The sequence below is a fragment of the Opisthocomus hoazin genome, chromosome 7 (genome assembly GCF_030867145.1).
Source record: "Opisthocomus hoazin isolate bOpiHoa1 chromosome 7, bOpiHoa1.hap1, whole genome shotgun sequence".
Lineage (NCBI taxonomy): Eukaryota > Metazoa > Chordata > Aves > Opisthocomiformes > Opisthocomidae > Opisthocomus > Opisthocomus hoazin.
The window spans coordinates 32,313,111-32,339,755 of NC_134420.1; the positions used below are offsets into that span (position 1 = coordinate 32,313,111).

At 41.3% G+C, this 26,645-nt stretch overlaps 1 protein-coding gene across 1 annotated transcript; it reads right to left on the reverse strand.

Moving 5' to 3' along the window:
* Positions 1 to 829: 829 nt before the first annotated feature.
* On the reverse strand, positions 830 to 24,733 carry LOC104328117 (cytosolic phospholipase A2 epsilon). Its single transcript, XM_009933090.2, has 20 exons — positions 24,707 to 24,733; positions 23,087 to 23,159; positions 16,318 to 16,454; positions 15,883 to 16,014; positions 14,593 to 14,633; positions 13,818 to 13,860; positions 13,186 to 13,249; positions 11,659 to 11,819; positions 11,360 to 11,452; positions 10,671 to 10,708; positions 9,830 to 9,986; positions 9,204 to 9,340; positions 8,470 to 8,692; positions 7,151 to 7,265; positions 6,375 to 6,512; positions 5,569 to 5,676; positions 4,236 to 4,427; positions 3,590 to 3,756; positions 1,941 to 2,124; positions 830 to 1,068 (listed from the first exon to the last, which is right to left on the reverse strand). The coding sequence occupies exons 1-20, from the start codon at positions 24,731 to 24,733 to the stop codon at positions 830 to 832; spliced, it is 2,469 nt and encodes an 822-aa protein (XP_009931392.2).
* Positions 24,734 to 26,645: the final 1,912 nt, after the last annotated feature.

Genomic DNA, 26,645 nt, shown 5'->3' on the forward strand with positions numbered 1-26,645 from the left:
GTATCTTACTCCATTTCTCCAGTGTGATTCTGTGTGTGCAATTACAATACATCCTGTAGTCCCACTCACATGCTATTTGTTTCTGTAATATTCCAATTCACTGCATTGCCCAAGCTCCAGATGATGCAAAATTGCATTTTCTGGGGGGACAACTGCAGCATATGCATATGATCTGAGACAATACACAGTTGATTGTTAGAGGAAATGGCAATGGTCCTTCAAAACAAATTCATAAGTATGATTTAACTGATAAGAACAGATATCATCAAAGACCTAAAAGGCCACCCATCCGTACATCCACTATCCAACACAAGTTTGAAAAATAAAGTATCCTTCATAAGATATGTATATTTTGTTACAGTTCATGACAAAAAAGAGCGCTTGGGAAACGAAACTCTTAAAAGATAGAACACCATTTAATTCAAGTTATTAAAACCAAGTAAAATGATTTAAAGTGATACTGCATAGTCACCACCTTCTGTGTCTGAAGAGGGCTTTATGGATTCGCTACCAATAGTCCCAACGAAATGCCAGAATATTTTGCAGATGAAAAAATACTAGTGACTAGCCACCAAGACAATAAGAGATTGCACAGACAGAGAGCTACAACTATTTGCCTATAACAAACGTCTGTGTTTGATATCACAGCTCCGGATCAAAAAGCAACTACTGCTTAGTAAACCAAACCATGTGGCTTTGAAACAAATACTTCAAGTTTTCTTTTTTGAGAAGGTTACTTAGTTAGAAAGAGATGGCACCTGCCAAGAACAGTGAAGTAGCTACCACATATGTGCTGTCATGGTAAAGATTTAGTAAGGGAAAGTGCTGGTCAAGCAGAGGACTGTGCTTGTGATACTGGCTGGCTCAGAGTTTGTTTCTTCCGTGCCACAGCCATGCGCAAGGCCTGAAGAATCACATTCTCGTTGTTCATGATGTTGTAACTAGTCAGCTTCAGGAGCTTGTTGAAATGTTCTGCTTTCAGCGAGACCTCCCTTGTTGAGTATGGAGAGAAGAAACTGGAGATATCAACCTTTCCCTGTTCCATTTCAGCAGCACTACGTGACATGCCTGTCAAGGGAAAAAACGAAGGTGTTTGTATAGTCCCAGGGAATTACAGTACTCTGATAGACTATGTCAAGAATAATTTAGAGAGATCACAGGTGCAGTTACTGTGAAGAGAAATGCAGTGCTACAATGTGTGAAAAATCTACTTCTGAACAAAGTCTATTGGAACTAAAAAAAATTAAAAAAATGTCACTGAACACCATTCTGTTGCAAGCAGCACCTTCTACTGGTCAGCTCATGGCACGTCATTTTATGTGTTCACAGGTGCGCAAGTCTTACCCTGCTAGTTCTTGAGTAGAGTACATACTAAAGGTATAAAGAGATATATAGGACAGGAGGAAGCAGAACATTAGTGGCCTTGGAAATCGTCATAAAAACAAAGCCTGCATCTCAAATACTAGCCTCAAAGGACACAGTCACTGTATTAGTTTATGATGTATTGTAGTTCATTGCTTTGATTTTCCAGCATATACAACCAACACATTAAACAGCCCAAATAGAAAGCACAGTGGCCCTCCGTAGAACCATTCTATACTGTACAGATAATTCTCCCCTAGAACTCGATGTCATAAAACTCTGTAAAATATGCTTTGTTCTGCACAGTAAAGTTTTGGAGATCACAAGAAATTAGTTCCCATTCCTCTACTTGAGGAACATGTTTCTTCTTTCACTGAATTGCACCAGGACTGAAACAGAAATTATGCACAAGTTTTCACCTGATTTTGCAAACAGTTTGTGTCATCCCATTTTGCAATGTTTTTGCTAGTAGGACCAAGTAAACAGACAAAGGATTTTTGTATTGGGATGAGGAAAATATATCCAGGGAGTAAGAAAAGTTCATTGGGTCGATAAAATGCTGGGTACTCTTAACTTACCAGGTGCTACATATCTTTGGAAGGTGTCATTCACTAATGGAAAATAAAGCAGCAGAGGAGCTCCTGGAGTGTCTGCACCATCAAACATGTAGCATTCCTTCAGGTTCTTCTCATCATCCTTCAGTCCGATGCTGGGAAACGGAATTCCCTGCTCCGAGAAGTATCTGCAAGTCTGCTCCAGGGGCTGGTCATGGCCCAACAGCAGTGGCATAAGGAATGGAAAAGATACCCAAGATCAGGCTGCTGCCAAAGCCCAGTAATTCATGGTGAGTTGCACAAAATAGACTGATAACGCTGGACAGACGGCCATAATGGGAGCATCCGCAGCCCCAGGGACTGTTTTTCTCTTGCCTGTGGAGCAATTTGGAGATAGTCTTGCAGGAAAACACCTAATATCAAAATGGTATGAGGGTTTAAATATGTGCCAAGGCATGTCTTTAAGATGGGAATATGATTTAGGAATAGAACAGATTAATTCAAAGCATGTTATAGAGCACCATGAATTAGAGTTAAGTCAGAAAAACATAGATCTAAACAAAACTAAATTTGCGGTCCAAGACAGTAAGATTCACAGTCATATTATCTGTTTATATAGCAGTATAACTTGTGAGTGGACCTCAATAGTCTTTAGCAAGGTTTTGAGACCAACTTACCCATTTCTATAACTTGGAATTTTAGAAATAATATGACATTTCAAGTTAATATATTTTAGACCTCAAAATATAGCACTGCAAGCATTCATCAGAAAGCTAATTTGTGATGAATGACTTTGTTAAGTTATCTAACAAAACACTGAAGTACCACTTCAGGTTTTTTGAATTAAATATTTCCAAAAGACTTCAGAGTACAAGAAAGAAATGTAGTGTGAGTTATTACATATACTCTTTTTCAGCTGCACTACAGAGACAAATATTTTTCACGTGGCATCACAGTGTAAGAACAGCATTAAAGTACCTTCCACTTCAAAAAAGAGCGAACCTTAACCAGTGAAATTTGTGTTTTCTGTGGTGCTCTTCAGGGACAGGTTTACAAATACAAGTCTGTATTTGAAAGTCTAAATCTGACTTTTTATGTGATGAATACCACTTTCAAATTCTATGTAACCATTTTAACCAAATCAAGTTTCTGCAAACACAGTAAATGTATTTAATATCTTGCTTCAAGCCCACTATTTAAGGGAAAAAAATGTGTTTATTAAAAGAGATAAAATTAAAGATGAAGAAATTCTTCACTCACTAGGTTGTTCCTGGACAGACAGAAAACCACATATTAAAATAAAAAGACAAATAAAATCTTATATGTTTAAGGAATATGTAGATTAAATTCAGCATCTGAACCACAAAGTTTTCCCAGCTATATTTGTGCTGTTAAATCTTACATATAATTGCAACAGAAGTTGCAGTTCAACCATCGTAACTTCACTGTGCTGCTCTGTATTTCATTGGCGAAGCACTTAGGGCTATTTCAAAAGTGGTTTGAGAAAAATAGAGTTATTTTCTGCTCTGGGAATCTCCATTCTTATTCTACGTGTTAGAAACACCATGTTACTAAATTCCAGCAAGATCCTCGTTTCACAGACACCTGTCTGAAAGCTGTGGAAAGCAAAGGAAAAGCTGTTACTAAACAAAGACAGTTTTGAGACTTCTCACCAAGGTCTGTGATCCACCAGTGTAATTTAAGTGTATGATGACGTCCACTTTCCGTTCTGGTCTCATGAGGGGCGGGCAGCTGGTTTCAAAGAAGAAAGCTGCATCCACCAACTCCAGGTGCTCCGAGTTGCCTCTCAGGTCATTAGGAGAGGTGTCTAGCAAAGTGTCTAAAGAGTAAAAGATTCAGAGCTATTAGCAATCTGCAGAAAGACATCTGTCAAGTTGGAAAGCAAGAGGAAGGCAAGCTTCCCTCTCATCCAGGAGTTTTCCTTTGCTTTAGGATAGCATGCAGCAATCCAAAAGCTCCCTTCACTCACAGCAGCCTCCCCACTTAGTTTTTTTGGTGTTTCTAGACCCATAAAAGGCACCAAAATCTAGGCAGGTCTCCCATATGTGCAGAGCCCCACCCCCATGATTTTCTTCCCAGTGAGGACTTTCAGTACCAAGTGACCCAAAAATTGAACAGTTGTCTTACTGGAATGCGAGGAGTTACTTTGTTCTCTCTCCTCTTCTCAGGAAGCACTGACAACTAACCACAAAACCCACTCAGTTCTCTTTAGGACATACAAATGCCCCTCGCTAAATCTCAGCCACTGCACCCACCCCGATGACCACTGAGGCACGCTGGCAGGAGTGCTGTCCACACCTTTCCATTTTGTGAAATGCTCCTGCTGGACGTACTCGTTGTGCATCTGGAAGCCCCTCAGGAAGTTATGGTACTTGGAAACAGCAGGGCGGTCCGTCAAGATATCCCGGAGAGCCGTGGAGAGGCCGCTCGTAGGAGTGAACATGCAGGTAGCCATCTCATAAGGCTTCTCAGGCAAGTCCGGTTGTTCCTCTAGAGATATATGGCGTAAAGGACATGCAATTGAATTATAGCCACAATTAAGAGAAGGCTAAGTGCAAAGAGGACAAAGAGTCAGTGACTCTTTTGTACCAATAGTAATCATGTGTTCACAGCTCTCAGCATTGCATGATTTTTCCCTATGGTCTGCTGAGAGTTCTGGTTAATTTCTTGACAAAAATAAAAAATTACTTACCAATTGGCTACGTCTGACTAAAAGAACATTTTGCTCATAAAAACTCTTACACATTAGAGTAATTCACTTTTCCAAGAAAATAAAAACACAAGCAAAATAATTTTATTTATACATTTGAAGGGATTATTGCTTTTAGATTCCATGCAGGTTAAATATGAAATTCAAAGTTTATTTTGAAAAAAGCAGAAAAATTTTGACATTTTATTTTTAAATTAAATATTTTTACTTTTAAAAAAGCAGTTTGGTTAATTTGGCTTGGGTGTGGCCAGCTGAATTGAGCAAAAACTTGCAAATTATTTACACAAGCCCAAACATAAGGGTTTTGGGGTTTTTTCCCAAAACATAGTCCACAGAAATGTGACCCAATTCTGTTCACTATTAAATCACTGGCTCTGTTTGAATTTTAACATGAAGCTGCTCACAAGTATTTTCAAGGAATGGCCTTTCAGTACAGAGCTGCCTCTCTCAGCTGGTGTAATAGCACTCCACTCCATTGACTTCCTTTGACCTTTCCTAAGTCTTCCAGTTTGGTCAGGTTTTGAAGGAGGGATGCACTGTGCAGGGAGAACAGATATTGGAAAGGAATACTCAGGATTCTTTCTGGCTAACAAACAGCTGACATGAGGCTTTGACAGTTCTTCTTTCCAAGCCTTATAAACACAACACTTCCTGAACCACCTTATGTATCCAACCCTTATCTCATCTCCATCAAGGTCTATCTGATGGTGCCTTTCCTTCAGATAATGATCTCACTATTTAAGCAAAGCACTGGCTATTCGATAAAATCAAATCACTTGATTTTCCTGGTGCCTCTCGTACCCCAAGGCTGAGAGCACCAGGATGACAGAAAAAACAAAAAATGAGAGATGTGAGTGCAGTTACCCTATCAGAGGTGCCTGGAGGAGGGAGGCCATAAGTCAAAGGGTACTTGAGATTTACCTATTTCAGTCACTTTGTCTTGGGTCCACCTGTGCCAGAAGTCCTCTGAATTGTCAGCTGCGTGCCAGGCATCCAAGAGGTTTTTGGAGAAGATACTGCTCCACATTCCTAAGGAAGTGGGAGAGGTATAATAAGTGGTGCTGAGGTAAACCCAAGGAAATTCTTTTAAATACTGCCTTCTGCTTCTTCCACAGCTCTTCGCTAACTTTTTCATATTTCTATTCAATTTTTTGCAGAAGTCCTGACATCTATTTCTGTGGTAGAGCTGACTCAGAAGGTAAACTGATTTCACAAGAAATTTCGAAGTATTTTCCCTTTCACCATGTTTTACCTGGAACTTTTTTTTTTTTTGAGAAATTTTACATTGTCTTTTTCCTATTTTCATTTCTTTTTTACTTTGATAAAGAAATATTTTCAGCCAACTCCTTCACCGATTCCCTTCTTTCTTGCCCTGTTTATTTCTTCTCAGTATTTCCTTCAGCTTCCACAAAGTCTCCTAGTTTTCCAACTTTCAAAATGTTTGGCAAGCTACAGGAAATGGTGATGCTTCAAAAGTACTCGTGAAGGTACACATGCCAACTTCTTTGTCATTTTAGTTTCATTTTATCTTAGTCCAAATGATAAAACCACCTCTTCTAGCAAGCGCAGTTGAGTGAGTCGCAGGAGACTTGCTGCATTTCAGTACCTGTGGACTGGACCCGGTACTTCTTCTACCACATGCAGAAAAACAGCTTTCTGGGGACTAATTTCCAGAATCATTAGTGTTTCTATTAAAATCTTGTCACTCCCCCAGGATGGTGAGTCACCTTGCATGAAGCAGATCCGGGACTCGGGGAGCTTCTTCATCAGGCGACCCATGAAGAACTCGCTGCCAAAATCCTCTGCGCGAATGAAAGCACCATACTTCAGGAAGCCCACCTCGTATGGCGTGAACTCCACCCACTCTGCCAACACATGCAGCAACAACATTAGCTCCACTACTAAAACTAGTCAAGTCACCAGATGTCAAATAAACCTTTCAGGTGTCAGCCCACGCAGGCAAGCCAGCTTAGTGCATGCCCTGAGCAAACCCTGCTGACAGCCACTGCTGGACCAGCTGTCACACTGTCTACAGGTTTGTGAAAGAGCAGTGTCAGGGCTAAGGGAAAGTTTAAATTGTTCTTTCTTTTTATCTAGCAAGTGGGCAGTTTTCTCATTGCAGGTGGACTAGAATATGGATTGACTGCTATTGCTTTTATTGCCTTTAGCCGAGCATGAAAAACATACATTAAGCAAACCTAAATCTCCAGTGAATCACTTCCTTTAAGAATTCATAGTGTGTCTGAGACAGGGTCACAGATCTATGTTCTGTTATTAGTCTGAAGTTAATGTCTGCATATGCACACTTACGTGCCAGGAGATCTTACAAAACACTGAACTGTTGCTGTCTATCCTGTGGCTGCCCGATTACCCTTTACTTCTCTGAACAGGACTTCTCCTGTCTTGGAGGGAGAATTCAAAACAATTCATCATTATTTACAGTATCCCCATGCTATGTCTCCCCAGGTAAAAACATAGCTCTTTTCCAGAATTGAAACATTACCTCTAAAATCTTTGGTGGCAACTTTGTCCTTGACATTGAGGGCAAGGTAGATGGGCAGCGGGTTCTGACCCTGATTCACTGCTCGACGTTGATCAGAAAGTCTGTGGTGGCACTTCTGGATTTGGGAAAAGAAAACGCAAACGGTTAGCTGATATTAAGTTCCTTAGAGATATCAGCTTATGAAGTCTTAATATGGGATATCATTTTCCTGCATTTCCTCCTAAACTTACTTCCATGTGAGTGAATAACAGAGTGCAAGAAAATTGTGAGAACAGGAATAACTGTTGTGAAGATAACCAGACCTGTTCTACATTCAATATACAACAACAGTAATGATTTGCTTCACATGCTTTTCTGACTTTGCATTGCTAAATGTAAGTGAAAAAATAGGGCAGATCTGGGAAGTTCGGCTATCATCATATGTTTTATCTGTAAAACATAAGAGTTCTTCAAGGCACCACAGTAATCACCCTTCTGGTAAAGAAATTTTTGAAAATGGTATTGAAAGTTAACAAACACAGAGGAAAAATCCTCGAGCTGTCCAATGCTAACAGCTTATTTTATACATGAAATGGAGATTTTGAGTGTACTCACCCAAATGAAATTCTAGAAAATTTTGCTAGGTACCATTGAGGCCAGAAATACAATGTGAAACATGATATGAAACGGGAGTATTTCATCTGTTTCACACAGACAAAATATTAACCATGTTTTTAAATTAAAATGGCTTTTTCTCCAGGTATCATCATTCTGCTAGTTTACATGGAAAGATTTGCTTGTGTCGTTCCAACAAAATTAGGAACAGGAGGGCCTGAGAGATCAAATCCAAAGTAGCAGAAACGTACCTGTAAAATCACAGTTTCTGTAGCTAAGATGTCATAGGAGCTCTGGATCTATGTACTCTCTCATCACTAAATGACAAAGTGCAGTAACTACATATGGGGTACCTCTGCAATACATGCGAGGTGTGACTGCAACTTGTGTAAATATTGCAGCAGTGGAGACATAAAAACATGGGGCCGTAAAAAACACATAGGAATCTCAAAAAACTTCTTGGACAGCTACACTGTTAATTAGTATGCTCGTAACTTCAGAGCTAGTCAGCGCATTTGATATTATGTCCAATCACACTTTAGGCGCCAGTGTAGACATATGAATCTATACACTGCATCTCCAGGTTGTTAATGTAAGTGGTGCTCTGTCTACATACCAAGTACAGTGTTCTTGGCCAAGTGCCTCTTCCTAGAGTTCTAATTTCTCATAACAGTCATAAAGATCAAACCACCAACTTTATGAGAAGAAAGATGTGTCGACATTACCCCGTCATTTAACATGGATTCAATCATGAGTCCCCACAGATCAATAAAAGATGTCTTATGGCCTGCTTGGGTCCTCTGGCTCAGCTCTCTGTAATAATTCCTCAGACTTCTCAAGCAAAATGCACCCATCTTGCACTTGGTTGCTTGCTTCCGAGCTTCGATAATTATTTCTCCAAGATCCTTACGTGACCAATTAGCATCTTCATACAGTTTTGTCATGGTCCTGCAGGCAGGAAACATGATGGGAAGCAGAAAGAAGTGAAGAAGGTGCTTTCAAAACTCGGAGAATATGCTTTGCAGGACTTTGGGCACTCCTTGTTGTTTTAGCTTTAAGTCACTCCACTCCGTCGAGCTTACTTTGAACAGAAATACAAGTCTAAAGGTAATCACTCAAAATCACTTGATCTGAGATCCAAAGCAAGCAACAAACCAGCTGTCTATGCTGTTTTAGCCCAACAGTAAATAACCATAAAGCACCATTTTGCATAGGATTAAGGATTTTTGCACTTCCAGTAAAGTCTTCTCTTTCAGTTAGGGATAGGTTACTTCAGTGACAGTAAATGTATGATGCACAATAGGCCTTTCATGGGTGGCCCTGATATTCATAGACCAAAGGCGGAAACAATAACTCCAAAGACCCCTTTTACCTTCACTGAGATCTAAAGCCCTAGACAAAGTATGGGTTTTGCATAACACAACAAGATCAAAAGAAAAGTCTCAAAATGACTCCTCACCATGTTGTGCCAGATGAGCCACTGATGTATGAAACACAGTCCAGAACACGCAACTTTTGAAGACCCAAAATGCTGCCATACATGGCAGTAAGTGCTCTTATCCCACACCCTGCTGTGGTCACAGCCACTATAGGCACCTGCTCAACACAAAAAAGGGAAGAAAGCATAGGTGGAACAGTGGCATCTAGGCACATCATATCAAAAGAAGACAGACATGGAAACACAACATCCAGACACAAGTAAAATAAAACATGTACCATAGAGATAAAAGCAGCATTGCTCTAGGAGTTTTAAATAATGCAGGTTGCTGGACATCCCTGTGAGGTATACTACAAGATTTTGGCACTTCAGGAAGGATTTTTAAGAAACAGGGACCAGACTCATTGGTTTGAAATTCCTTCAAATTATTCACTTGAAAGCCAAGTGGAAATAGAGACTTTGCTTATCCAGACAGACTGTTGAGCTCTCCAGCTGAGATCACCCTGGCTGCAAACAGTACCCTGGAGAAGGAGCTGCTCACAGAGGCTCCTGCTCCTCATCTGGACAGAGGGCAAAAATCACTCCTCATCTCCAGGATGGAGGGAAATGACACAGAAAAATCCCCCTGCAGTGCCTTTGCTGGTTACCTCATGCTCTTGCAGATCTTCCTCCAGGTGAAGGATGTTCTTCAGTCCAGCTGCAACCACCTTCCTCCGGTTTTGCAGGAAATCCTGTTCATCACTGCACAGGTCAAACCCCAGGCGGGCGTCTAGGTTTCTTGGCCTGAAACAGAGACCCTGAGTCCTGAGACCAGGGCACAAATATTATTATATTATTTTTTGCCATGGTCAAATCCAGCTATGCTGGTGTCTGTTAACAGATTGGTTTGTGGACAGTGTAATGTAATAAATGAGAAAGAGCAACACCACGGACAGGCCTCTGCTAATTGCTATAGTTGCCAAGAAGAATGCAAATGGGAAGGCAGAGCAGAACATGACATACTGTCCTGGTATGTTAATAAGGTTCCTACAACACACTGGGTTTTGTTTGCTCGTATAATTCATTTTTCAAGTTTCAGTAGTGCCTGCCATATGTGCCTGTAACTAGATAACTGCTTTCAACAGGCACTGCAGTTAATTAGGGAAGCAGCTACCATACTTTGGTTTTATTTTGTTTGTATGAAACAGAAATATGATTTCTTTGTGGAGCTGCTCTCTCCATCTGTGGGCATAATAATGCACACAAATTGAGATCTACTTACTGAGTTGCACTAACAGCTTGGAAACTTGGAGGAAAGGGGACCCACGATGTAATTCTCCATCACTGAAAAAGGAGAATCTGGCAAAAAAAAAAAGCCTGCAGCCAAAAGATGAGCACACCTCTGCTTATAACTGAGCCTGGATGGAGCCCTGCTGATTTCAAATGAGCTTTTCGTAGGGTCAAATGTCTCCCAGTCACAGGATCAGGTCTTGCTGCAGACTCACTTACCATTCATTTGCCTTTGTGTACAAGTCAATTGTCCTGTCCTGAAAATCGCAATACAAACAGTGTAAGCATGCTCATCAGTCCTGCACCTTCCTCCCCCACTCCCTCTATGGGCTGAGCTTCATTATCTTTGCAGGCAGCAAAGTAGCTGCTGAATCTAGCTGGCAATGGTCTGGGTTATGAGAGATATAACAAGCTCCAGTACTGTCTGGGTTGAACAGAAGTGGGCCATTCACCCAAGCCAGGTGTGCTTAGGGCCCCTCAGCTTTTCATAACTGAACACCTAGTTTAACCTTCATTTTCTGGGAAGGTCGTTGAAAGCTGGACATCCGAACCACAGGCAAATTGATGTTCTCCGTTTCATCTGCTGCTTCAGGCATATTTTGCAAATATGTCTTAATTGTCATATCTATTACCGTTAGCTTGCATACTGCGTTGATTAACGTATTAGATATGTCCTGAGGAAATTAATTTAAACTCAGAATGGGGTTGAATGGCATACCTGCAACCACGTGCAGAACAAAAGAAAAAAAAGAAATATAGCATAGTTGCAGAGGGACTATCATTCACACCTTATGCTGTAGCACACATTGTGTCTGACGGGAACTGAATCGCTGAACTGCCAGACTGTCATCACCCACCAAACTGAATGTGTATTGGGCTGGTTTTTAATAAGAAAGACTTGTTCTCACCTCTGCTATTGTTATTTTCTCTTGTATAGGAAACGAATTCAGACCTAGAGTCACAGATGCATTCATATCCCTTTCATTTTGACTTGATATAGACTGAAAAGAAGGATTAAAAAAAAGATAACAACAGTCAACTATTATAAAGAAGGGGGAAAAGAGGGGTAAAACCAATCTCCCATGTCTCACATACATACATCTATTAATTCCCTGTACACACAAAACTACATACACACTCAGGTCGTAGAGGTCCCCAAACCAATACACAGAAAACAGCCACCTATGCATTAGCAGCGATCACGCACCCTGCTGAGCCGCCTCCGCTGCGGTAGTGCCACGGTGAGCGCCGACTGATTATACTTGATGTAGTGGAACCTGGCCGGGGTGGTGGGGCAGAGGCAGGAGCTCAGCGTGTGGGTCTGGGTTCCTTCGTATGACCCGTCCACAGTTAAGGCAAACTTTCTCTCTGAAGCAAAGGAGTTTCATACTTAAGTTCTTCAAAAAAATGTGGATAATTTGTTTGCACAGTACTGTAATATATGTCTTTCTTAAGCAATTACTTCATTTTGATATCCAGATTATAGGACAAATAGATTTACTTATCTGAGCCTTCGCATTTCAACTTTAGAACTTGTCTACTGAACGTGCCGTATAGTAACTATTGCTATAGTACCACCACACTTCCATATAAACTGTGATTGCTGCAACTACTGCTCTGTTCATTAGATGATTCACAGCTGATAACAGTTTTTTAGGGTAAAAGCACTCTTTCCTGAAAGTCTGAAATGTTCGAAGTACCTCAGCAATAAGGCAGTAAGTGGTACTAAAATATTATTCTAGTATAATAATAAGGTACTTCAAACATTTCAGACTTTTTTTTCATAGCAGAGCACAGTTCTCTTTGGAACCTGTAAAATCTCCATCCTTCTGTCATGTTTCCCTTTACTTCAACCTGTAATATTTCTTTTTAAATAATTTCTGGCACTTACAAATATAATGTCTGGTGGTTTTTGGCCTTCATATAATAAGCCCCAGATATGTCTCTTCGAGTAATTGAAAAATAGTCTTTCTATAGAATAGTGTCCACCCAGGTTCAAGGTAAACTATACTCTGTAAATCCACACACTCAAAGGTGTATGATCAGCCTTCAAAAGACTTATCCTACTCAAGCATTTTCAGACATGTCTAGCAAACTTCTTCACTGTGACAACTGAGTTCAACTCGACCCAAGTGCTTAAGCACTTTGCTGGATTGGGGCCATCAGGAGATGTCAGTGAGATGTTTTAAAAAATGCGTAGGAGACACAGGCCCACAAGCATGGGCTTGACATGGTAGTGACGCACTGCTTAAAATGTGCAATAAATGTCTTTGGTAATATGCTGCGTGTCTTGTGTTTCAACTGGTGCTGTGTTTTATATTGTTACCCCTAAAGAAATTTTAAGAAGTTAAATTGGTATGAGAGGCCCAGTCCTCATCCTGCCCATTTTCTTTGTCTCTATACCCAGAAACTACAGGATTTAGCTCCAGTTTAGGACTCAAAAAATTCAATTCCCTACACAAACATTTTAGAAAATTAGAAGAATCTGACAAGATGTTATTATAGAGGAAAATATTTTGTGGGGGAACCAGACCACATGCTCATCACACCACATTCTGTAACCATCTGTACATTTTTTTACTAACTACAGCCCCCTCCAGAGGCCACTGGCATTAGTAAGATTCCGTCTTGCACCATAAATAACTTTAAACCGGGGTGTTCAAGTGTAATACACTGAGTGCTTTTGCCATAAAGTGGCATTCCAATTTGCTCCATCAGTCAGCGAAAGGCTCACCCATACTGTCCTTCCTCAGCCTCCCGCCATTGACCTGCACCTCCAGACAGGAAACTTCACGGGACTGCAAGAGACAACCGGGGAGAGAGAAAATGGCGTTTGCTGTCAGCATAGTTGTGCCTCGGTCAGTCCCTTGGGCATGTGCAGGGTGCAGGGGCTCGGGGGGAGACGGTGCCAGCCTGTAACCCCCCTTCCAGGGCTCAGGAGGTGGCACTGGGCTGCCACATTGGAAATAACAGATCGTGCAGAGATGGGGAAAGAGAAAGGATCTGCTCTGGAGGAGCAGCCCTGCAAGGGCCTGGGGGACGACCAGCCACTGGGAAAGGCTCCCCAGGCAGGGTACTGAACCCAGCTCTCCCCAGGCAGAAGGAGGGATGTCGCCCGCCTGAGCCTGACTCGGTTTGGACAGAGGCGAGTGCTGGTGGCTGCTCAGCTTTGGCAGCTGCAGCCTCTCCCAGCGTGAGTCACTAGCGGGGAACCGTGTGGGAAAGCCAACGCTGACACCAGCTTTAGGCTGCCTCTTGGCCAATGCCTTCATGCCACCGTATGGAGCAACCACCTGGTACCTTTGATACGAGTTTCAGAACAAGCGTTGCTATATGGCAGGGGAAGGATTATGAAAGAAACATTACCACTAAAACTCCATTAGTAACAATGTTTTCAGGAGGATCCGGACTAAAAGACAAAATGGAAAACAACCAATTCAAAACCAGCACTCTTTCTTTTCTGTTTGTTTGGTTGAGGTTTTTTTTAACTGTTCTTTAATCCTTATTTCATTATCCTTATAAGTCCGTCTTTGGACAAGCAGCATGGGCAAACAGCATCAGAAATTCTAGCTGACATTCAATCCAATTTGCCGCTCACAGGTTTGAGTCTTTAAACTATTTATGGAGATCTGCTGGATGGAGGAGCTCCTCACTGTATCAGACAGCAGCACTAGGACTGATTTACATGTCCATGCTCTCCGTTAACAGTACAGTCAGCACAGAAACACAGTAAAAAATTTTTTTAAAATCTATTCCTACACCTACAACAAATTCCAAGCATCATTTTCCCACATTCTTATGACAAACCAAACATCTGGGATGTTTGTAAGGAGCAAGAGGGGTTTGAAACTTATCACCTCCTCTCCCCTTGCAGCCTGGTGAGCAGCAGCCATCAGGGACATCTCTATGCTCCCATCAACATCTGTGCTCGCTTCTCTGTGTGGATAGCTGGTGTAGATGCACACACATCATGCACCATTTCTCCTTTAGATGCCCTACACAAGCATTTCCTGAACACCCAAAGTTCCCCTCTACTTTATTCAAAGTGTTAGGGGGCTGCAAGTGTAAACTGATGTTTTGTGTCAGTAACATTTTGTCTCTGGCTTACATTTCTGTTGATGGCCTCTTTGACCTTACACACCTGCTCTCCATCGTGAATTCAACCTCCAGCTCCTCTTTTCCCTGCAAAAGAAAATGCATGCAGTCACTGCAGGTTCGTCCTCTGGTGAAGAGAGAAAGCCTATGGGAATCTGTCCTCTTCAGGGGTCTCTATAAGCCAGTGTCCACCTTTTGTCACGGCACATGCAACAGATTTAATTTTCTTCATGTTGTATCTGTTATACTTCTAGTGTCATATACTTCTAACTTCATATCCATTATTTTAGCAGACTCCTAGTTTACACCTTGCAAGACAAATTTAGTACATACTGCAGGGCCTCTTGGTGGTTGCTCCACCTTTCTGCAGCCATAGGTTCACCACACACTGTTTCACAGGCCACCTTCAATTCCCCTTTCCCTTCCCCTCCCACAAGCTCTCACACTCCCCAGTGGTCCTCAGCATGAGCGAGGCTGGGTTTCTCTGGTGCATCCAAATCACCCTGCCCCTCTCCCAGCCCTCACACACAGCACGTGCAAATGGACATGGTGGCACACTTGGGCATATGAAGCCTCGGATGTTCTGGAGGGTGTACTTAGGTTTGGTGGAGTCTGCACACACAGACTCATTGCGTGCTCAGTGTTCGTCATTGGCTTTTGTAATTGCCTTCCCCTAAGATTTCCTTCTTCCTTGGCAGGTTTTGGGTGCAACTCCCATTATCTTGTTTCCCTCCTAGCGTGAGCACTAAGGAAAACACAGCATAGAGAGACAGCCTTTCTAAAACAGGTATCAATTCAAATCAGCACTCACTCAAGTAAGTATTTCTAGGCCAAAACATTGCCCTTAAAACTTCAGTATAAAGTTGTCTCAACCTTATGAAATCAAGACCTGCTGAAAAACTCACATTTTTAAATAGTTCAGCTATGCAAGTCTTATGTTAATTTTCTAAATAAGCTGAATGCCACACTGGGCTTGTCGTTTATGACTGCAGATCACTACTTTTATATAAGCAGACCATAATGCACAGCTCAGAACCAACAGCTCCAACAGCAAAGGGACACCCAAAACCATTGGGGCAAACTATTCTGACATCAAGGATCACAACCAGACAAGTCCAACGCCATTGGCCAACTCTGTCTGTAGAAGCAGCACCCAAAATTTGTAATAATTGCAGAAGCAACACTGGGCATCAACCCCTGAAACAGATGGACATACTCAGGTGGCTAAATGGGCACTAAGAAAGGCTTGTTGATTGGACACATGAGAGGAAAGCTCAGATAACCACATTCTCACTTGATACATCCCCTTAGGTTTGTCCTTGAATTTTATTCATACCTGTGGATTCAGCTGGAAAGATAGCTGAATGTTTTCCCCAAGCTGAATTTTGGAGACATCAAAGAAAACAGTGAGAAGATGGTCATCTTCAGTTATGTTGTCCTCATCACAAACTTTTAGCTCGAGAATGTTCTGGGATAAAAAAAAAAGTATATAAGGCTTAACAAACATAACATGCTACAGATATTTCATTTTAGCTGAAGGAATTTAGGAAAGTTCAAGAATGAACAAATAGACATCTTGTAATTGCTCTCCATAGACTCTGTTGACTGTGATGGCAGATACAGTCTTATACAACCATCAAAAGCTAAATAGCTACAGTAATAGAGTGTGAATGCTTCGTAAGAGAACTCAGAAAGACCCACAGGGTGGAAGGGCTATATGATAGGCTTGATATCTGGTAAGAATACCTGTTGGGGACAACCATGTTCCTACCTTAACCTGGCTCTGAATTGTGAAGTGGAATGTTTCGTTCCACGTGGGGTTCTTGCTGTTCTGGACTGTCTTGGTGCGGAAATGCTGCACAGAAGCTGTTGGCAGGCTCAGGCTTACGTAGCAATCTGACTGGGTTACTGTTGAAGAGAGGTAAAGCATGAAAGCAACAGACCAACGAAACACCCCTAGTACCCCATAAGGTGTTGCACTATATGAATTTTTAAGCTCTGTACAAAGCACAATATGCAGAATGCAGGCCAGGATATCAGCTAAGGTACCATCAAGCCAGTGGTAGACAATCAGCTTGCTTTGCTCTTGTGAAAGCCCAGCAGTTTGCTCTACTTGCGAGCTACTTCTTTTAGTTGCTGGAAAAACAATAAACATTCAAAATATGCAGTTACCTTGCATTGCTTTTCAAAGACACACATAGCCAAACTGTCTATTTATGTCAGACTTCAAAGGTTTTAATGCTGAAGAGCCACCCATGTGCACAGGGACACACACACACATGAGACTCTCGCAGGGCTAGGCACCATGGGTGGTTCAGCTGCCTGTCGGGACCATGAAGCAGATAACATTAGCAGCTGTGATGGGGGCTGCCAGACGAACAGAGCCCAGCTCCTACATACTGGACTTCCACAAGCAGGAATGGACATGCCTTAATGTTTTTGGGGTAGCTCTGGCTCTAAGTTTCATCTTCTTTACTTTCTGGAGCATCCTTTCTTTTCTCTAGCACGTCTGGCTGCCAACGTGGTGAAGGCAAGAGCTCATCACACTGAAGGTTCCCATGAAGTCCCGTTGCTGTCACAGAAGGCAGGTCTTCCACCAAGGCACCTGATCTCAGTCTGCTTTTTTCCCTTTTGGAAACTCAAAGAAGGGAAAACACATGCACACAATAGAGCTCAACAACAAAGCTTATCAAGAAAAAAAATTCAAGAAAAAAATTTTAAAGAAAATAAATAAATTGTCTCTGGAAGTGAATTGCATTTAATCCTCTGTGAAGGGGATTAAAATGAGCACATATAAGACAAACATTGAAATGTTGAACAGTTTAATGGTATAATATTTGCTTTGAGAAGCAGCTGTCCTGAGACAGTTTTCACCAGTAAAGATGTATAAAAATTATTGCTTAATGTCACTATTTTCACCTGCATCTCTGTGCCTCAGTCAGTGGTAAAGGTATTTGCAACATTTCATGTGCAAGTGAAAGCTTGTCTGTGTTTCCAAGCACAGAGGAAGCTGACATTGCTTCTTTGCATGAGATTGCATTGCGTTGCTGTTTCACTTAGAGGAGTCTTCAGGTCATAAAGTTCATCCATGTTAATTCATTCATATAAATCATGAGATTTATATTCATACTGAAGCTTTGGCCTTGAACATTCATGTTCATGGATGAACTTGAGCATTGCAGACTGCTGCTAACCAGTGTTTCATACTAATACATACGCCTATCTTAGACATCTCAGATACCTCAGGCCCAGATTCTTCCCAACCAGCTCCGTAACAACTGCCTCTCCACATATAAGAACACAGATCCCACTGCCAGCCATGTGGAAGCATATCATCATTACCCTGGTACATAAGCCTAACCACCACTTAACCACAGCAATTAGGCTCACACGTGATATACACAGCAGAGCTTCACAGCAATGACCTGTTGTGTCCCTCCTCTCAACCATGACATGTGAGCAGCCGTCAGACATGCTTGGGGTGGCAGCCGTAGTATCACTGTGGGGCAATATCCTGCCAAAAGCAGGTGTGGCAGCAGGTGTTTATGAAAGCCCAGTCTCTTCCTCCAGTTATTACACTAAGTTTCTAATTATCTTTCAGGACAGCAGCAGGACAGGATCTTAATTGTGCTTGACCATTAGAAAGCATTACAGTGACGTGACCCATGCTAAAAAACACCATAGCCCCCCGGCACCACGCTGCATCCCAAACAGCAGGGCAACAGCTGTGCTGGCTCGAGCTAAAATCTCACTATCTCATAGACAGCTCAAATTCAAACAGGGCTAAAACAAAAATTTTTAATTTTAATTCTACCTCTTTTTTGATGCTAACAGATGCAGCATCCAGCCCACCTGTAACCTGGGCAGAAACCTGGACATCCTCATTATTTTGGACTGTCTCTTCAGTGCTCACATTGAGGCTATTTCGAGGGGTTAGATTTTTTCATGACTATTAGGGTACAGTTTTTTGTATTGTGCTGAAAGGAACTGAACCAACAGTGTGGTCTCAAACTCTGTTTGCCCAGATCATCTCCTCAATCATGTCTCCCTACACCTGGGCCCATCCATTCCATGAAATATAAACTACCTTCACCACCAGCTGAGAAAAATATTTTTCTTCCTTCTCCCACAACGTGGAGCTGAGCAAAGATCTGGCTGAGGGTGGGTGGACAGGCAGGCATCATTTTGTGGAGTGTAGAATATTAGATAATTTAGATAATTGAACTTTTGTGGGTTTTTTTTAAATAAATATGGGGGTTATTTCTGTGGAAGTAAATATCTTCCTCTTAAGGCCCTTCACAGTCAGACTATCAGAATTCTTTCAGTCCTTGGAGATCAGTTTTGCCTCCAGGCAGCATTTGACATTAATCTCCTAATAGCTAAACTTCAGTAAAAAGCTTTCACACTCTGCCACCTTGCCCTTTACATTGGGTGGGGCACCCTACACGTATCCCTAAAACAATATCACTAGTCTCATTTACATCCATCCTTAAATATCCCTTTGCTGAGATGTTACCAAATAACCTTACTTTTTTGTGTTTTCTCCCTTGTCAGGCTTTATCAGCTTACATCCTCTTATTTTATAACGAGATTTCAAACAGCACCTATAACAATAGGCTGGTGGTACGTAATTGCAACTGCTTAAATGGTGAAGTAAGTAATAAACAACACTGAAACGATAACAACAGTGTAAGAACAAAACACCAGAGGTAGTCGGTGGGTTCCTGCAATAAGGAACATGGGACTACACTTCCTCAAACAATAATGTATTTCACCGGCTATAGTTCATTTCAGGATCTCAAGAGCCTTTCCATGAATTGATCTCATATATGGCAGAACTGGTACTGCAGTGCAGTAAAATAGGTTTTTTGATAAAAATGGAAAACTCACTTCATAATTTTATAAGATATTGTATCCAAAATTATATAAGCCACATATAAAAAAGTCCAAAACTTCAAAGCTTCCAAAATTAACAAGCCTAATGGAAGAAGTTGTTTTTTTCCCATAAAAACTTCAAGAAATACAATCTTCTCGCTGAGAAAATACTGAAGAATATTGACTCTCTACCAGTCAAGGTCCATTTAGCCCAGGGCCCACAGGCAGCGTACTCTGAGGACTCTTGGATGTTTTCAGGAAGCAGGGAAAGATGGCTTGAAAATGCTCAGCTCAGTGTTCCCATCCCATTCCCTATTTTTAACTTTTTCATTTGTTAATTCCACTTAATAATTTTGTTTCTCTCCAGTATCTTGTTCTTTAGCCCCTTCGTCCTTTTTTGGGAAGGACCTTTGGTCTAGTTAGGGATGGACACCTGTGCCAGAAAAGAGCAAGCCCCATTTTTAGTAGTGGGTGTCTAAGGAAGAGTATAAGAGGGCAAGATTCATATAACACTCCCTCAGCTCTCACAATGTAAGATTCAGAGCCTTCCTAAGACAACCTTCACTGGATTTTTCTTCTATGAACTTGCCCAGTCTCCATCTTGAGCCCACATAAACTTTTGGCATCCATGATTTCCTGCCGTGAGGAGTCCCCAGGCTGAACCACGTGCTGTGAAAAGACACATCCTTCTGTTCTGAAGATATGATTGTTGCCCAAGGACTGTTACAGGCCAAGGTTGAAATCTGAATTTCTCTGCAGAGAAAGTCCTGTTTTTAAGGGTGGGTTGGGTTGGTGCACATCCAAGTCTCACCCCATGAGGGAGTCAGGATGCAGATGGGGCACACACCCAAATCTGGGAACTGGCAAGTGTTCACAGGTCCAGGAATATCAAGAGCCCCAATGAGCCTGATGGGGATGTGGGTGTGCTCAGTGGGAAGGTGGAATGTGAATAACACAAACAAGGCACTGAATTCACAAGTGATATCAATGGTTTCAGCTATGCATCAATACAAAAATGGAAATCAGTGTTCTAATGTATACACTGATGGGAAGAAGAGACAAAATAGCGCAAGGGTGCATTAAAAAGGTTCAGGGTTTAAAAAGCTGAATGAAACTTCCATTAAAGGTCTTGTATTATCTGTTCCATGGGAGATGTTAGTGAGGTTTTGGGAGTTTATTGTTATGGATTAATTTACCCATCTCTGTTACCTGGAAAATGGAGCAAGTAGACCAATAACAAAGTTAACCTGCAGCACCGGGTTGGGAGACCTTCTAAACACTAGATGAGTATTAAATAAAGTGATCCAAAAACTCTGTAGAAACCTAGTGCAAGAAAGTATCTTGAGAGGAGAAAATAACAAAATGGGATTCACTTCAGAAAAGAAAGGATGCGCACAACTGGTGAGAGATAGGAGGAGCTTATTTAAAATGTTAAAAATCTATAAGATGACTGACAAGTAGGTGACACTTGCCAACTTGTTCTGTCTAGAAAAGTTTGTGGAAAAAGGAAGAATGAGAAAAAATTTCAAAGTTAGGAAAACGGTACTGTAAAGAAGTCTACACCGCTGGTGATGGAGGTCCACATGCTTCTGGGTTTCCTAAGGCTGTGTCAAGCTAATGTCTAGGGAACTGTAAAGACAACCAAAACAACTCAACAATATTCCCCCAGTTTTACGTACAAACTAGCAAAATTTTGTACCAGTCATACATTTCTTACTTTAAGCCTCCCATTTTCCTGCTTCTCAGTGAAAGTCACATACAGTTACCAACATGCAATTTGCACTAGCTTTTACACTGCCAGTGAGTTTAACCAAAGGTTAAATTAATTTATTATAAAAATTGAAATACAGGTTTATTTTACATGATAAAGGCCATGTCATTGAAATATGTGACTTCTACAAATCTGGCTGCATAGGAAACTACGTTCTGAATTGGTTTAAAAGTAGATCTTTCTGATAAATGCAACTGACAGATTTTATGCTCAGCAAAATCGAATGTTACTGGAATTAAGTTGATGTCAATCAAAACCAGATTCAACAATTTAGCGTAAGGCAGTGCCATGACTGGTATGATTTTCTGCATGATGGAAGTACCCAACAAGCAAAGCATTCACCTTTTGCAAGTATTGTTCTTGTTTTGTTTGTGCAAGGTTTTTCCATCAACATTTTGACTGATGCTACCATTTCAAACAGATGATAGCTTGGCAATGTTGGTAGTGAATGTCTGTCATTTGGTTTTGCAGTCAAAATCCAGTATATCCTTCACAGTGTAAGGCAGAAGTGCCTCAGCTGGGAAAGCCATGCTGTGGCTTTACTGCTGTTCCAGACTCTGTGCCATAGTCTGAAAGCACCTCTGTCATTCAAACTGCTCCTTTAAGCAGCTTTTCAGGCTGGTGGGATGTGTCTTGGACTGGGAAGCAGAAACCTCTAAGCATTTCAGTACCTGCCCCTTGCCCATAGAAACTTTCTAGTATTGGGAAGGACAGCATCAAAACAGAGGAAACTCCCTTCAGAATAAAAATGGTTTCAAGACAAAAACAGAAAGCATTGATCCAGATGAGAAAAAGGTGGAGAGGAAGTTTGGTAAGCTCATTATCATGCAGATGGTTTCATAGAATATGATCATGTGGGGAGATATCTAAGGGCTGTAATTTTCCACACCTCTTTCAGTTCATAGTGCACGTTTGTGCCTTCAAATAGGTTTTAGCTGGAGCAAGGAATTTCTCTCCAGCATGTAACTGAGCTTCAAATCTCCTTTCCACACTTTAGTAGTCGTCTTGTGGGAAGGTTCACACAGACTCATCTTCCCCACACATTCAGTGACCACAAAGGATCTTTCTTCCCTTCAGTAAAAATCAGAGTGAGAAACTCTTCGTATACCTTTGGTCTCTGGAGAAACTATAGCAGAACTCAAAGCAAATCACTTTGGACAGGGCCAAACACAAATGTCTTGTCTTGCATCATTTTAACTGAACAAATTTATCTTGATCTTGGTCCTATAAAAACTTTCTGGATTCAGACCTTCTTATTTACATAAATGAATAATTGTGAGACAAGCAGCCATCTTCTCAGATTGGAGGTGATTGTCATTCACACCTTTTTTCCTAACGTATTGCAGTTCAGATAGTCATGGAGCATTAACGAACGTAACTGTTGTTACTGGAGATTTTGTAAAAATAATTAAGGATAGAAAAAGCTAACAGTGTAAGCCCTCATCTAAGTTTTTAAACATTGTGGTTCCTATGGTTGAATCAAATTTGACAGTTCATGAGAGATGTCAAGTAAACAGTCCTGAGCTCATATAAAATATTCTGTAATAGGCCCAGGGATGCACAGGGAAGACAGAACCTTAGAAAGAAGTGCCTCATCTAAATGTCTTATTGCAGTCTTCTCTTTCTTTGCAGGTTCAGATGTGAAACATTTTATGCATTCTGTGCAAACCTCTTCTGAACTACAACTGGTAGCTAGACTTCAGTGTTACACTGGTAAGGATATAAGAATAAATAGTATTTTCTAACTATGCTACCTCATCATCAGCATACTGCCGTCATGCATTTTTCTCTCTCTCTCCTTTTACAAACACTCTGTAGTGTTTGTGACACTTGGTTATATTCCAAGTAGTTTTACAAGCATGTGGATGCTCCAGGGTATAGTAAAGATACTTACACAAGTCTGCTTTCCTGGCATTTTTCATCCGTATGATTTTTACGGTGAGCAAATTGCATGGAGAGGGTTCTGTCTGTTGAGCAGCATACAAAAGGCATGGGATGAGCATGCAGAGAGAAAGAACAGAAGCACAGTCAGAGATAGCATTGAATTGTTTCAATTCCAACCATCCAAAGTATTTCTCAACTGAGGTTCTTCCTTGTGCATTGTCTTCTCCTCCTTTCTGGAAGGTTTGCAGCCAGGTGTGGCCAGAGATCCAAAATGTACGTTCAATCACAAACCAAACCTCTAATGTCCTCCACTTTCCATTCTGAGGAAACTTGTGGTAACCCTTATCTAGAGGTGTCTGACTCTTACAACCCAATCACGGAGAAATGTACGATAGTGAGCCTTGCTCTGTCATTAATACAGCTGACACACATCTTGGTCTGTGCAAATTCAAAGGATGTCATATATATCCACTGTATTTCACAACAAACAGCAGACAATCTAGCAGGGCAGGAATTAGTAACAATATCATGGTGTAATGATGCTGCTCATCAGCTGGTTTATAGCCATATAACTCCTTTGTCATGTTTGACGTAGAGGAGTGTGGGCTCTCAGACAATGAGAACCTGAAAGGTACCTTCCAGAGACCTATCCCAAAATTCTCAGAAGGGGGGAGTGAAAGCAACAACTCTGAAATTGTTTCTCTCAGAATTATTCAGCTCATCCAATCTTCCTTTAAGCAAAGGTTGCAAGAAAGTATCAATGGAAATCTTGAGAAACCACCTAAAGCTAAGTTATTATCACAAGATGTTTAACAAACTTGCCAAGAAACTGGTTTGATTTTGTCAGCCTCTCTCATCCTCAGCAAGGATAAGACAAACATTACTATTTGATTACTTAATCAAAAGTATAGGGGCTGAAGGTATTTTGTTCCCTAGATAATTGTCTTTTTTTTAAAGGAATAAAAGGAGGAAAACCTGCACATTTAATGCTCTAAATGACAAAAACATAATCAAAACCAACCAAAACCCCTTAAAACCACAAGCAAAAAAAAGCAAAAAAGAAACAACAAAACTTTCTAGTTGTGCGACAAACACATGTAAGAGATAGTTCACGCACACTACTTATAGAGCAGGGAATATCACTGTTACAAACATGTAGATCAATATATAGCAGTGTGTCACCATTCATTCCCTTATGGCCCACAAATCCCACAATTTTTAAGAGATCTACATTTAACACCTCACATAATTTTAGTTTCCTGTCTTTCCCCATGAACTCATTGACATTACTGATACCTCCTTGTTTTTCCTCAAGGAGTTGTTTTGCCTAGCCCAAATGGATGGAAGCAAAGGACAACGGCAATGTACAAAAAGATCTTTTTTTTTTTTTTTTTTGTATTAAACTGGGGATTTTAAAAATAGTTAAATTACTGCAGCATTAAAGTCCTTGCATTTTTGAAGGCCAAAACAGAAATCAGGCACAAAACCCAAGCAGAAGCCCCGCTTTGCTCTCAAGCCTTGGTGCTGAAGAAGAAATCTCAGAGCTGAAGATACAGGAGGGAGAACACCACTTCCTACAGCAGGGCTGCCTGTACAGTTCATCACAGAGCCTCCTCTTTCCTTTTCTTACCTGGCTCTTGCTGTAGAACAGCCCCATCGTGGTCTTTTCTGTGTCTGAGCCAGGTGCAGATGGATACAGAGGAGTCTCGGCCAGGCAGCTTCTCGTGCTTTAAGCCGCTGGGACCAGGCAGGCAGGTGTGTTGGTACCTGACTCAGCGCCGCCTCACCCAGCCACCACCACTTGAGCAATCCTAAACTTCTCCGCCTCTTCCTTCTCCTCAGTGCCCAGGAGGTAAGCATGTGCTGCACACCTGCACCAAGGCACAAAGACCCAGGCTCCAGCACTGCAGAAGGATGGTCTTTGCAGCTCTAGGTAGAGGGACATCAACACCTGAAAGGGATCTTCCCTTCACAGTTTTGGGCACTGAGCAAACATTTTATACTTCTAAGCATCTCCATTGCTTCTTGAGGAGGCCACAGTGCTTTTACACATTGGAGGGCTGTCAAACAGCAGCTCCTTGTGTGTAAATGGCTGGTGCCAGCCAGGGTCCATCTGGGTGCCCAGAACAGGGCAACAAGAACTTCTTTGGCCAAGGACATCCAAACAAACCATTGTGCATAGAAAAGCCTTTTTGTACTTTTTTATTACCTATAGGGTCTTTGCTTAAAGACACTTGGGAAAGAATTTTTTTATCCCCATCTCACCTTCCATTTTGCTTGACTCAGGCAGTAAGCTGTCTTTCAGCCAAGCAGTTATTGCAGGACAAAAACTGCATGAACCAATTCCCCAATCACTTGTTGAAATTGTAAGAGTTTCCATTGTAAAGGCAAAGCTTTAAAAGCTCACTCACTTTCTTAAAATTTTTCTACTTTGTGCATCTGAATTAAGGTGCTTAAGTGAATAAACTCAAAGAGGATATATCTGGGAGGGCGAAATTAATGTTAGTTATTCTTTATGTTCTCGTCTATTCTCTATGTCCTCACATTTATGAGGCTTCATTGTGTAGAGTACTGCTAGCATCATAAGAGGTGGTCCTGGTCTCAATGAGGGAGTACACAAAGTGAGTACACAAGGGGTGACAAAATGGGAGCTTTTTTTTTAAAAAAAGTCATCCTTGATATTACGAAATTTATCAGAAAAGTCAACTCAAAATATCATTTCACTTCTCAATGAGTTGAGACCTGATTGATAAAGATGACTTCACAGACGTGATATAATTTGAATTCCATAAAACATTCGGCACTTGAAGAGACTCTAACTTAAGAACAAGATGTAACAAATGTCATCCAGAGCATTAAACAGATAAAGGATGGATAACTAACAGATCACAAAAAGCAGTAGTCAAAGGAAAGTACCTTCAGAGGGAAATATTCCTAAACAGACTGCAAACAGCTCAGTTTTAAGCCTACTGCATATTTTTATCAATGATCTGGAAATTTAAAAAAAAAAAATAAAAAAAAAAAAATCGCTACTAGGGCGTTGTTTCAAACAGAAAGTATTGAAATATCAGAGAAGCTGATGGAAAGAGCCGCAGAGTGATCCAAGAGTAGGAGGAACTCACTCAGAGGGGGAAAGGCAGGTTTCATATCAGCCAGAAGGACACAATGCAGAAATATCCCAATGCTGGTTTGGGATGCAGCACAGCTATGTTGGTACAGTAATTAGTCATAGTTAGAAGAAGGGCTAATTAGCCCTGATGAAAAGCAGGGTTAATCAGGCTCAGGGCTGTGTCATGCACCTATCCGGCTTTTTGCCCGTCTTGTTGTTGAGTAAGTTTCCCCTGTAAAACAGACTGAAACAGCTTCCATCCTGCTCTGTTTCATTTCCAGCAAAAGAGTCTAGAAACTACGGGAGTAAACCCAAATATATCTCTGCAAAAGACCCAGAGGGATCCCATGAGCTGATATACTACTATTCTGGAGCTAAACCATGATAACAGCTGCCTCACACATGGAGGGCTAATAGTCTAAATTTAAACGTGCAATACAGTACCTGGGAACAGGGTTAC

What these genes read in the sequence shown, in the direction of transcription:
- LOC104328117 (XM_009933090.2), bottom strand. Translation starts at nt 24,733, where the DNA reads ATGGGGCTGTTCTACAGCAAGAGCCAG. An exon ending in CTTTCCAGCTGAATCCACAG is followed by an intron (nt 14,634 to 15,882) that starts GTATGAATAAAA and finishes TTTCTTTTGCAG; the next exon opens with GGAAAAGAGGAGCTGGAGGT. An exon ending in TACACAAAGGCAAATGAATG is followed by an intron (nt 9,987 to 10,670) that starts GTAAGTGAGTCT and finishes CCCTGGTCTCAG; the next exon opens with GACTCAGGGTCTCTGTTTCA.